Source organism: Candoia aspera, chromosome 7 (assembly GCF_035149785.1).
Source record: "Candoia aspera isolate rCanAsp1 chromosome 7, rCanAsp1.hap2, whole genome shotgun sequence".
In the NCBI taxonomy this organism is placed as follows: Eukaryota; Metazoa; Chordata; class Lepidosauria; order Squamata; family Boidae; genus Candoia; species Candoia aspera.
The window spans coordinates 26,725,509-26,737,941 of record NC_086159.1 but is presented as its reverse complement, the minus strand read 5'-3'; the positions used below and the strand labels follow the sequence as shown (position 1 = coordinate 26,737,941).

The following is a 12,433-nucleotide window of genomic DNA, read 5'->3' as shown; positions in this document are numbered from 1 at the left end:
ATTACTGATAATCATTTATCAGTAGGCGAATAATACAAAACAACAAATACAGCTTTATATAAAGCCAACTAAAAATATGTAATCTGTTTTCATCTAAACTGGGGCTGGGGTATTAGGTTTAATACAAAAATAATTTACAATAAACAAAATAAACAGATGTCCACTCTCAGAGATAACACACAGTTCTCTACAATTGGCTTACCATTGATTGGCAGCCACGTGGCTTGTTTTTAGTGGACTTCCTCACTTTTAACCGGGACTACTACTTTCAGTACTCCCTATGACTCATCTGTGGAGATAAAAATCACCACTTTTTTTTCAAGCTTTGCTTTCATTCAGCTTGATATTATCTGGTCCCTTCATCAAACATCCAAGATTCTCTTTAAGGCATCAGAATTAACCAGTAAAACTAACACAAGATTCATAAGAGAAAGTGGCACAATTCACATTTAGGCAGCGTTGTAATTATTATTTTCACAAGGTAGAAAATTGCATGTCACATGTGGGTGGGCTGGTATAGTTCAGTTGCTGCAAGCTTTTTCTTATGTTCGCTTGCAAGTGTGGCTAAAACTCCAACTTCACTGTCACCTTTTGATAGCTATTCAGTGTTGGCTGAACAGCTAACAAAAGTTTTGAGATGTTCACCTGGGTAATTAGGAAGACAGGATAAAATGTTTCTATTTCTACAATGTTTCAACTATTGAGTTGTATTAGGTACTGCGTTAATCAAACAGATGAACTTGCAACATCTGGAAGCCAGCTGGTCTGTGAGTGATTTAGGCTAAAGGCTCTAACAATCCTAAATAGTAGTTGTTTAAAAAGGGAAATGGAACTAATCTGTTGGCTGATCGTTGGGACATCTGATGCAACAAAGTTACAATAAGTACTTGTCATCTCTGTCCTAGAATATGTTTTATAGAGAGACTATTAGTAATTGCTCACTACTGCCTTATGTGGAGAGCTATACAGCTGCACATTTCAATTGTATATTGGAGATACTCACTTCAAATTTTGCATAATGAAAGAGGTGCAGGAGAATTAACTTCCTATTCTCTGTGATAGCTCAGATGCTCCTTTATTGAGTCCTCTCTTTCTTTGTCCAGAAATTATTCAAAGGGGAATGCTTTCATTTATGTTGCTAAACTGATATATTCTATATAACAGAAGTGTAAATAGGCCTGAGAAATCTCAGTGATTGTTTAAAACAAGATTTTCAGAGGGAGGATCTAAGGGGTGGGTGGGTTGCGAAAACAACCTGCTGAGAATTGAGGTTGCTCAGTGGCCTCAGAATGCTGGCTGACGTGATAAGATAATGGGAAGGGGAATGGAGTTACCATGAACAAGTCACATGGGTATAACTGCTATTAAGAGAGTTAATGGGAATGAAACATCTGCAGATTGAGAATCTAACTGTTGCTATTTGAGAAATCTATATTGCTGTTTTGTTTCCCTCCCCAGGACTGCTAAGGGTTATTTCTGGTGTTCTTCAGCTTGGGAATATTGTTTTCAAGAAAGAACGCAACACAGATCAGGCTTCCATGCCAGACAATACAGGTAAAGAAGTTTCCTTGGATATGGATTAGGGAGCAATGCTTTCGTTTTTTGGTATAGTTCATATTTTAAAATTGAGCACATTTAAAAACAATGAGGAATTGTCCTGGGCACTATCATTAAATGATTGTGTAGAGATATGCAGGTAGATTCCTCAAGACACTGAAATCAGCGATGCTTCTAATGAATAGAAGTTAATAACCATTTTACAGAAATAAAATTAGAGATGATTCTCCATTGGGGAAGTTCTCAGCAAAAGTCCTCAAAATCAGTTCTCTATTTAGGCAATACATGCATGAAAAATGATTTGGAAGAAGTGCTTTTGACCTTCATGAATGCAGCGCCTCAGCTATTTATTAGAATAGCTCTACTTTTTTTCAAGCTTCCAAGTATGCTGGAAAAAATGATGTCACTGCTTTAAGAGTCACCTTAACTTTAATGAGGGGGTCCCTTATAGCAGCAACATGTTTTTTTAGGCCTATGCAGAAGTTTATTTTGTGACATAGGAGGTTATATATATTTGGGAGCCAAAAACTGTTGATCTTGCTTCCAGTTTTAGACTGAAACCAGTTTAAATGGTAGTAAGTTTAAATGTCACACTTGGACTCTTAACATCAGATGTGAAACTCATGACTTTGAGAATTTGAATATGTGTACTTATTTATTACAGCCATGGTTTCTGGCATTTGAGCATAAGATTTCTCATCAGAAATGATTGTCGTTCTTCACTGTAGTAACTGAATCTGAAATGGGTCTTGAGACATAAAATTCTCTTTCTGGGAAAGGAGGATGTGTAGGGATTGCTTGTGCCCTTTTATAGTTGAATCCTTTCCATCCAGTTCTTCTAGTCTTCCAGGTGTGCTGGCTGTCATTTGGGACTAGGAGAGTTTGCTGCAAGTATTCATCTTTTCTGAATAGAATATAAGAAATTAAAGTACTAAGCATCACCTTTTGCCTTTCTCTCTTGTAGCTGCTCAGAAAGTTTCTCACCTTCTGGGAATCAATGTTACGGACTTCACCAGAGGCATCCTCACCCCTCGCATCAAAGTGGGCCGAGATTATGTTCAGAAGGCTCAGACTAAAGAGCAAGTATGTATTACACAATATTTTGGTATAGGCTTTCTTGGCTGGCATAAATCAAGCAGCAATGAGCTTTCGAGCTGAATGGTCATAGTCTACTTTTCTGGTGTCCTGACATTTTGCTGGCCGCTGTGGCTGACATCTTCAGAAGCAGAGTGAGCTGTTTTGTAATATTCTTCTCAGCAGCTTACAGGCAACTGAACAGGGAGTGACTGGGCTCTTGTATTTGAACTCGGCAAACTGATCTCTGATTGGTCCAAATCATATGTATTATGCAGATACAACATATTTAAAATCAATTTTCTTGTAGAAATAAGATGCAGAAAAGTAAATGGAGCAGCATGAACCTGGCTGCCCTTCTAAATTAACAAACTAACTCTGCAACGTTAAAGATAATGCTGTTAAATATAAGTAACTTGTCATAGATTTCACTTCCAGTCTTTAAAAACCAAGTCATGAACTAGTTTAACTTTGTGAAGTTTCATAATACAGAGAGTAGCCATTATGAAAGATCTATATTTCCAGTGCCACAAGGGTGGGGTTAGGCTATAGGTCTCTAATAATGTTCTAAATTCATATTGATGCTGGTCTGTATTGTGCTAACTTCCTAAGGTGACAATTTAGAATATTAAGTGAATTTTAGATTACCTTGAGCATACATACAGCTTTGCTGCTTATAAGTTACTGATGCTGTTAATGAAAACTTCACAATCTCGTTGCTACCCATCAGAATAGAGATAATTTCTTTCCTTCTTATTTTAGATTGAATCCGGAAAAGCCAGCCTAGCAGCCTTGGATAACTCTTCCATGTTGTTATATGTTGTTTTTATTATTAGATTTTTACCCTATTTTAGATAGAGAGAGGGAGAGAGATACTGGCCTGAAGTCACCCAGCTGGCTTTCATGTCTAAAGGAGGCCTAGAACTCACAGTCTCCTGGTTTCTAGGCCAGCACCTTAACCGCTACACCAAACTGGTTCTCAGTGTTGTATGTAGAGAAGGGCTGGAGGAAATTGAAATCACTTAGTCATTCAAATCTGTAACCATATTTTTATTTTACTTTATTTTATTTTATTTTATTTTACTATCGGGAATGTACAATGGACTTCTTACCCCTTTTCAGGCTGATTTTGCTATTGAAGCTCTGGCCAAAGCTACATATGAACGTATGTTCCGTTGGCTTGTGATGCGAATCAACAAGGCATTGGATAAGACAAAGAGACAGGGAGCATCTTTCATAGGAATCCTTGATATTGCTGGATTTGAAATCTTTGAAGTAAGTGAAAGGGAACAGTTCTTTAATTAGTTCAGCTGAGATAATCTAAGAATCTCCATAAAGAAAGCATGTTTGATGTATTTTTAAATTAGTAACTAAATATAAAGTGACTTAGGTACTGTAAATACAGAATGGATTGAGGTGTAGAAATTTAACAGATACTTTTCTATTAAATTCTCTGTTGCCCAGAGAAGCAGAATTCCTGAGTTAACAGTATATGCCTAATTAAGTGAGGACTTGGAATGGATGCCCTGGGCTGAAACTGAAAGAACCATAAATTATATACTGTTAACCTGAATACTCACTTGAGTTATCATCTTTTCATTCTTATCTATGGTCTCAGATAGTGAGAGGATGTTTCAGGAAATCCTAGCCTATGTTGCCATCAACATTCCCTGAAATGGTAAAGAAGCCCACCTTCGTTAACTTTAAACACTGTGATATCTCCATGATGCACATTTTCTTTGATCTTGGAGACAAAGAACAAAATGTTTAGAGGTGCAGATGGAAAGTCAGAAGGAATGATTCTTTTGAAGAAACTGGATGAATTCTGCTTTAAAATGTAAAAATACAATGCATGTTGCTTTTCTGGGGGATTGTGTTAGATTTAGCATCCTAAAGAATACATAATACAGTATTTGCTTAAAAAACAACTTCATTTTGTAGCAGAAGCATTACATTTGGGGATGGTGTTACTATGACATAATTTGTCAATAAAAAATGACAATCTTGATTATGGGAAATTGAAAAGTTAGATATAGGGAACTACTTATATAGATTACTCATCACTGTAATTGCTGTAGATGATGTGATACTTTGTTCCAAGAAGTAAAAAAAGAAAAGAGTATTGCTAAGCATGTAAAATAATGCTCTCTTCTGTAGAGAAAGCAAAAGAGAACCAGCAGAATGGGGGTTGGCAAACATTTGCTGAGTGTGATAATAGGCAACAGTAATTTAAACATGCTTTTTCTTTTTCTTTTCTACCTGCAATAGCTGAACTCATTTGAACAGATGTGCATTAATTACACAAATGAAAAGTTGCAGCAGCTCTTCAATCACACCATGTTCATTTTGGAACAAGAAGAATACCAACGGGAGGGCATAGAGTGGAACTTCATTGACTTTGGCCTGGATTTGCAGCCCTGCATTGATCTTATAGAAAAACCAGTGAGTGGTGCATCCTGTTACAATTAGCAGAGAGTAGCCAGAGCACTTAGCTGAGCCAGCTCTTGTTGTGTATATTAAATAGTGTAATCAACACATAGGATTGATGGGGAACAAATGTTACGGTTGTAGAGCTCAATTCTTCTAATTGTAAAACACCTTAGATTGGAAAAGATGAAAAAAAAAAAAAGGCAAGACTTGAGGAAAGAGGTGCTGAAAGACAGCTCTGCTCTATGCAGGAAGCCACTCTGACTACACGTGTAGATGGTGTCTGTGCCTTTTATTCTGAAGTGTTAAATCTTGGCAGGAATGTTTAATAACAGTTTTTTTTTTAAAAAAAAAAACATAGGCTGGTCCTCCAGGCATTTTGGCCCTGCTAGATGAAGAGTGCTGGTTTCCAAAGGCTACTGACAAAAGCTTTGTGGAGAAGGTGATGCAGGAACAAGGCTGTCATCCTAAATTCCAGAAACCAAAACAGCTGAAAGATAAGGCTGACTTCTGCATTATACACTATGCTGGCAGAGTAAGTACTCTTGGTGTAAAGAGAGACCAAAAATGCTTCTAAATCTGCAGCTGCAGTAATCCAGGCTGTATTGATTGGCGGTGGGGGGGGGATTCTCCAGTAGTGGAAGAAGATGCATAATCACTTTTCCCACAGGGAAACAGGAAGCACATTGATCATAAAGTTCTGTGGTAGTGCACTAATATAAAGTCCTGTCATGGAACAAGTTATAAGCCCTTCTTATTTTCTCAGGATGATGGATAGATGCATTTTAGAAGGGCAAGAGGGTGGGCGAACCAAGATGTTGTTTAGTTAATACCAGCTTTTATGTGCTCTCTGCCTTTGGCCATTAATTGTTGCTACCATGATGTTGCCAGCAGTCATTGACTGGCACTTTTTAGGAGTTTTAGGAAATTCACATGAGCTTCGTTGTTTGTGCTATGGATCTAGATCAGTGTTCAATCTGAAAATAGGGAGATTCATAACCTTGTCTCTTTCCATATTACAGAGGCAGTTTGATAATCTGTAGTTAATACTGGTGGCAAATCTCTTGTCTAGGTTGATTACAAAGCTGATGAGTGGTTGATGAAGAACATGGACCCCCTCAATGATAATGTTGCTACTCTGCTACACCAGTCCTCTGATAAGTTTGTATCTGAGCTATGGAAAGATGGTACGCAATCATATTTCTTGTCTCTTTTTCTTTAAGAGTGTTTGTCCTTTGCTTTGAAGCATCAGATTGAGTGGTCTTCTCTTAAAATTGACAGTTGCCATTTTTATGCCTCCTAAAATGACAGTTGCTTGACAGTTTGATACTTTTCCTGTTACTGAAGTAAGTTTGACCCTTTTCCAGCCTATCAGGCAGCATCCTAGAATAACATTCAAACATATTTCCCTCATAGCACCTGATCCAAACTTGGGATCTGTTTCACTGAAGTCAAAAGTCTACAAGACTTTTTTTACTGTTCCAGTGCTCTTAAATATCTTGCTTTCCAGAATATTTCTTGCTTTAAATCTTACTGTTACTGTCTCTTTTCTTGGGTTTTTCTTTGACGTCTCTGTTGCAGAGATACAGAACGTTCAGAGAGCCTATTTCTATCAACATTTTCCTATTCTTCATCTAGAACCAGGTGACTGAGCAATGCAGCTATTGTGTTGTGTGTGATTCCTTCTAGAGCCATGCAAGAAATGCTTCCATTAAATCTTCCTATTTTTCCTGTTTCTGCTTGTCTGTCTCATTCAGTTCCTCTGCTTTTTGCTAGTAGATTCTTCCTGAACACTGAAAAAAAAATTTAAGCAAGTTGTGGACTTGCAGGTACAGCGATAGAATATATGGATAATACCTTAAATATCCAATGGAAGCTGTTTCTGATATGAAATAATTAAACAAAATACTGATTTTCAGGCCAGTGATGCCATTAGGACTGGCAACCAGATGTGCTTCGGTCTGAACATTTTGTGCAAAAAACACTACAAAATGGCTTACTAAGAACTGTTGCTGGTCAAAAGAATTTAGCTAATCATCCTTGATGAATTTCTTTTCTGAAAAAATTAAATATTTTCTGCCTCTAAGTAGGTACTTGGGTATCAATTCTTCCAAAGAGCATTTTGGCCAGGTCTCAATGATTGTAGGAGTGTCATTTTTTATATCAGTTTTGCAGACTTTCTTCCTCTTGAGTCCATTGAATATCTACTTTTAAGACAAAAAAGCGGTATCTTAATTTTATAGCCAATGAATAACGCTTCTTGTCATTTCCTCAGTTCACCTTCAGCTATTTAAAGGCTTGCTTTGAGTATTATTTCTGATTGTAAGAAGTTTTCTCATACGATTGAGATCAGAGGAGGCTGTAGTTGCCTTGACTGCTACCAAGCGTCAGTGGCTTGGTTAGTTCCATTTTTTTTGCCTGTCCAATTCCAAAAGTTTCAGTCTGCTACCATGCCTACCATCCTGACTAATTCTATTAAAACTACTTTTTCCCCATTAAAGCACTCAGTGAAAGATATATTCTTGTAGTCATCTTGGGTATTCTGGTATACTGCCAGCAAGAAAATAAAATAAATGGATGAACAGGTTTGGTTGCTTAGTTCAAGGGAATTGCTATTATAATATGTAGTATTGAACTGCCTTCTCTCTCAGCATATAGGCAGATGTCAGCTAAAATGCATACATGGTACCACCTGAAATGTTTGGCTACAGTTTTATAAATTTTACATATTATACAAGTTATTTTAGGGGTATAAGTTGTTTTGTACTACAGAAGGAATTTAAACATACTGCTTTCTATACTCTTTCAACCTGTTTGAGTATATGGGCTTATTCCCCAGTGATAAGGCTTAAGTTTGACTGTTTGTCATAATTTTGACCTACATGATACCATTACTTTAAGTGGTTTGCATGAAAAAAAACCCTTCAACTTATAGAGACAAGCTTTATTAGAGTCATTGTTGTCATCTTGTTAAAGCAGTCATGATCAAAAATATTTTAAGTAAAGTAAACCTGTTGTCTCAAATTCTGTTTTATTCCTTGACCTAATAGTGCAGTTTAATCTGCCAGCTGGATCTGTCAGGCATGAGATGGATCCAGCCTCTACTTGTTGATGGCTGCTTTCTTTCTGTTCTTGTTGTTATCCCAATATAAATAATGAATCAGAGTTCTATATCTGTAAAGAGATGAAGTAAATGGGTCCTGCAAATTTTTCTTGCATCCTTGCTCTCTCTTATTAAGTTATGCATTCAATCATGAAAATTATGGAGAACAGTGTAACAGTCTTGTATATTTCCTGCAGTTGACCGCATAGTCGGACTGGATCAGGTTGCTGGCATCTCAGATTCAGCATTACCTGGAGCCTTTAAAACCAGGAAGGGCATGTTCAGAACAGTAGGACAGCTGTATAAAGAACAACTGGCCAAACTCATGGCTACTCTGAGGAACACCAACCCCAACTTTGTCCGTTGCATCATCCCCAATCATGAGAAGAAGGTAAAGTTCAACATTTTGCATAGCAACAGTAGCCTTGTATTGTATGAACCTTGGAAGTGGTTTAAAGATGACTATAAAGATTGACACTCTTTTTGACATATTGATAGTGTGTTTCTGTTTTGAATATGGTTGCCGTTAAACTTTAATTCCTAAAATTTCTAGGAGGAATACTGGAATTGTCAAAAGCATTTCTTTGTGAAACACTGAGCATATCAGACAAGATCTTCTCTTTACTTGCATATAGACTGCAGAGTTTTGTACACCAGTAAATAATGACATATATGTATTTCTTATAATATATCTGGTGTGTTTTGAAGATTATTAATGATGATTAGCAATCAATGAAACATGCACATAAAAATGTATCGAACCGAGGAACAGAATTATAAATCAAAAGAGCAAGGAAACACTTCGTAGCAAGAGGAAGAAGTAACAATTCCATAACCTTCTAGTTGCTGATATGCATGTGCTTCAAAAAAAATGTTCAGAAGAGCCATGTTTTCCTCATTCAGCAGAAGGCAGTTGGTATTGGAGCCTGGGGTGGTAGTTCTGTAACTGAAATGTCACAACTGAAGAAACTCAGCTTTTTGCTCATGCCTGCTGAACCTCAGATGGATGCATGTGCATATGGGGACAGGGGGAGGAGTCTTTGACTTTGTCAGTATGTGTTGAAACAGGTAATAGAAGAAAGATCACCACTGAGAACAACACATTAACTTGGGCCTGAAAATGAATTTATTGAAACCATCCTGAAGTCATATGCTCGTTCTCGTCCCAACTTGAGATCCTGGAACTAAATTCTGAATGTTTCTCGAGGAGACACAATTTAATACACACTACAGCAATGTTCTTTGGATGTTTCAGTATGATTTTAGTCAGAGTTGTTCTCTCCAGGGAAGTGTAAAACGGAACATGCAGTAGATGCTTGTGGCTGCAGTATCTTTGGCATCCATGTGACGTACAGAGATTCTGTTAACATGTGTCTTTTCTGCACAGGCTGGGAAGCTGGATCCACATTTGGTTTTGGATCAGCTTCGTTGCAATGGAGTACTGGAGGGGATCCGCATCTGCCGGCAAGGTTTCCCTAACAGAGTTGTCTTCCAGGAGTTCAGACAAAGGTAAAACTGAGTTACAGTTTCAGATTGTGTGGTGGATTATTAACTCAATTGGCTCCTGTGTTCAGCTCTTAGATGAAAATGTGCCTGGCCTACTATATTTAAAGAATGGCTTATTGTTCATTCTGTAGTGATTTAAAATCTCTGTTCAAGAGATACAGTACATAAATACTTGAGTGTTCAGTGGTGAGGGGGATATAAGCAGGATCATACCTGCTGGCACATCCTGTTAACACCTCTTTTTGTGTTAGTAGCTATGATCCCAAAAGCCATAGTGTATCAGTTATGGCATGGTTTTGATAAAACTACAAATACTTTTTCTGAGAAAGTTGCTTTTATGTTTTTTTGTAATTAAAAATTGGTTCTTCCAGAATTCCAGAGGAAAAAGAAGTCTTGTTATTCCTAGTTTATGTTTCATGCATAGAATACAACTTAATGAAAGAACTATATTATTTTTCTTTCTAGATATGAGATCCTGACTCCAAATGCCATTCCTAAAGGTTTCATGGATGGAAAACAAGCTTGTGTGCTGATGGTAAGCCTCCTATTTCTGATGCTGAAGTCATAAGAAGTAAACCAGAAAAGCTAAATTCACTCCTTCATTATCTGGCATACTCTCAAATGTGAACGATTAAAGCTTCTAATGCAGCCCTCCCCAACTGGTGTGTTCGAGAGAAAATACAACTCCCTAAATACATGACCATTTAAAGCAATCTGTAGGGCCCCAGCTTGTGGAAAATTCTTGGGAAACTTTAAATTAAATTAATCTCAATGATTATTGCTGATGGATTGTTTTTAAAATTAGTTTTTCTAAGAAACAGAGCTGTTTTAAGGCATATATTCTAATTCTGCGTGTGGACAGTTTCAGAACATAAAATTCTATGTTCTGAAACTCCTTTTTTAAGGAGTAGGAAAGCTCTGCTAGTTAGCTGAAGAGTGCTGAGTGTTTGAGTGTATCATGGGGGGCCATATGCAAAGTCCTCAGTGTCTTCTAGACTCCTTTCCCCTTTGCTTGTTTAAAGATGGAGTGTGAAGAAATTATAATTGGATGTATTTTTCGATATTGACAGCTTACATTCTTCTCTGCCATTTTAGATCAAAGCCTTAGAGCTAGACCCAAATCTTTATCGAATTGGACAGAGCAAAGTGTTTTTCCGAGCAGGTGTCCTTGCTCACCTTGAAGAAGAAAGAGACTTGAAGATCACTGATGTCATCATTGGGTTCCAAGCATGCTGTAGAGGCTACTTGGCTAGAAAGTATGTATACAATAATGTGTAACCCTTTCTCATTAATGTCATTAGTCAGCTGGCAACAAATTACTGGTATTCTGAATGTAGGCAACTTGGAAAATTGCCAGACAAGTTCTTTTAAGCTAGCTAAAGGGAGACTGTTCACATAAATAGTGGTGGAGAAGAAAGGATTGAGAACTGAACACTTGGATGGGGAAAGAAAAGTGCAAGGGTATGAGATCTCTGCTAATTAGTAAGCACGGAAGAATCTGAGGTCTAGTTCTTCTCATCCTCCTCTTCCTCCTCTCTCTACTTTTCTCCCTATTTTTCTTTTCTCTGTTTCAGGGCTTTTGCCAAGCGCCAGCAACAGTTGACAGCCATGAAGGTGCTGCAGAGGAACTGTGCTGCCTATTTAAAGCTTCGCAACTGGCAGTGGTGGCGATTGTTTACAAAGGTATGACTTGGAAGAAAATTCAGTAATAGGAAAGCCAGCTACAGTGCTAAATAGGCATCCACTCCTTAAAAGCTCTTCACCAGTTACTGTGTGCAATGTTGAAGTTTGTACAAATTAAGCCAGATATTCCTCCAGTGACAAACCTGTAACTGTGAAATAACTCACTTCTGAAATTGACTCTCTGCAGGTAAAGCCATTGTTGCAAGTGAGTAGGCAAGAAGAAGAAATGCTGGCCAAGGAAGAAGAGTTGGTGAAGGTGAAGGAAAAGCAGTTGGCTGCTGAAAACAGATTGACTGAAATGGAAACTATCCATACACAGGTGAGTAAGTGGCTGGCCTTCTGATATGCCACTTGATTACTTGTTCATATTCTTAAAGTACTGCCACTCACTTTGAATAGCATTTTATAAGCTTAGGTTTCACATTAATGGTTGCATAGTCACAAAATGGATGGCTGCTGCTGTTTGGGTTTTTTTTTACTTTGGTAATGATCACAGGATACTTTTCATTACAAATGCAGTATCATCTAAAAATATGTCCATATTTCTATGTACTCTTTTATTTACATTCAAGTGATAATGTGAAGTAGGGAAGTAAATAGGATGGACTATAGTTTTGAATGGAGTGATACCATTTTTCCCCACATTACAAAAAGACACCCTTCCCCCCTTCCCTGATATATAGCTAATACTGTATAAATATATTTTCCTTGTTTAGTATGTGTACATTTCCCTGATACAGCCTTCTAAATATATGAATAGGGGTCCAGGTGTCTTTTGGCACCATCTATACCTGATCCATGCAGGGCAGACAAATTATTAAGTTTATCTTTATTTTGTTTGTTTATTTATTTGATTTCTATAGCTCCTGACTCTGGGCAGCGTACAGTCATAAAAAACATAAAACAATTAAAACAATACAAAGCCCTTCATGCATGAAGCCCTTCTCTGGTGGAGGGCTTTTAAATGTCAGCTGGTGTCCAGCTTCTCCTGTTCTGTACCTCTCTCAGCGGGGAGAGATGTGTGACAGGCAGACCAAGGAGTCGGCATTAAGAAACAGCCCATACAGGGATTCCTTTCAAATG

General features: G+C 37.6%; 1 protein-coding gene across 1 annotated transcript in view; it reads left to right on the top strand.

Moving 5' to 3' along the window:
• The window catches only part of MYH9 (myosin heavy chain 9), a 70,830-nt gene that overhangs the window by 40,602 nt on the left and 17,795 nt on the right, over positions 1 to 12,433 (top strand). The window contains exons 10-21 of the mRNA XM_063308277.1: positions 1,459 to 1,554; positions 2,522 to 2,640; positions 3,754 to 3,906; positions 4,900 to 5,073; positions 5,420 to 5,593; positions 6,131 to 6,245; positions 8,359 to 8,552; positions 9,549 to 9,670; positions 10,133 to 10,202; positions 10,763 to 10,923; positions 11,242 to 11,350; positions 11,538 to 11,669. Of these exons, the coding sequence (XP_063164347.1) occupies positions 1,459 to 1,554; positions 2,522 to 2,640; positions 3,754 to 3,906; positions 4,900 to 5,073; positions 5,420 to 5,593; positions 6,131 to 6,245; positions 8,359 to 8,552; positions 9,549 to 9,670; positions 10,133 to 10,202; positions 10,763 to 10,923; positions 11,242 to 11,350; positions 11,538 to 11,669 (1,619 nt within the window). The remainder of the gene's footprint in view (positions 1 to 1,458; positions 1,555 to 2,521; positions 2,641 to 3,753; positions 3,907 to 4,899; positions 5,074 to 5,419; positions 5,594 to 6,130; positions 6,246 to 8,358; positions 8,553 to 9,548; positions 9,671 to 10,132; positions 10,203 to 10,762; positions 10,924 to 11,241; positions 11,351 to 11,537; positions 11,670 to 12,433) is intronic.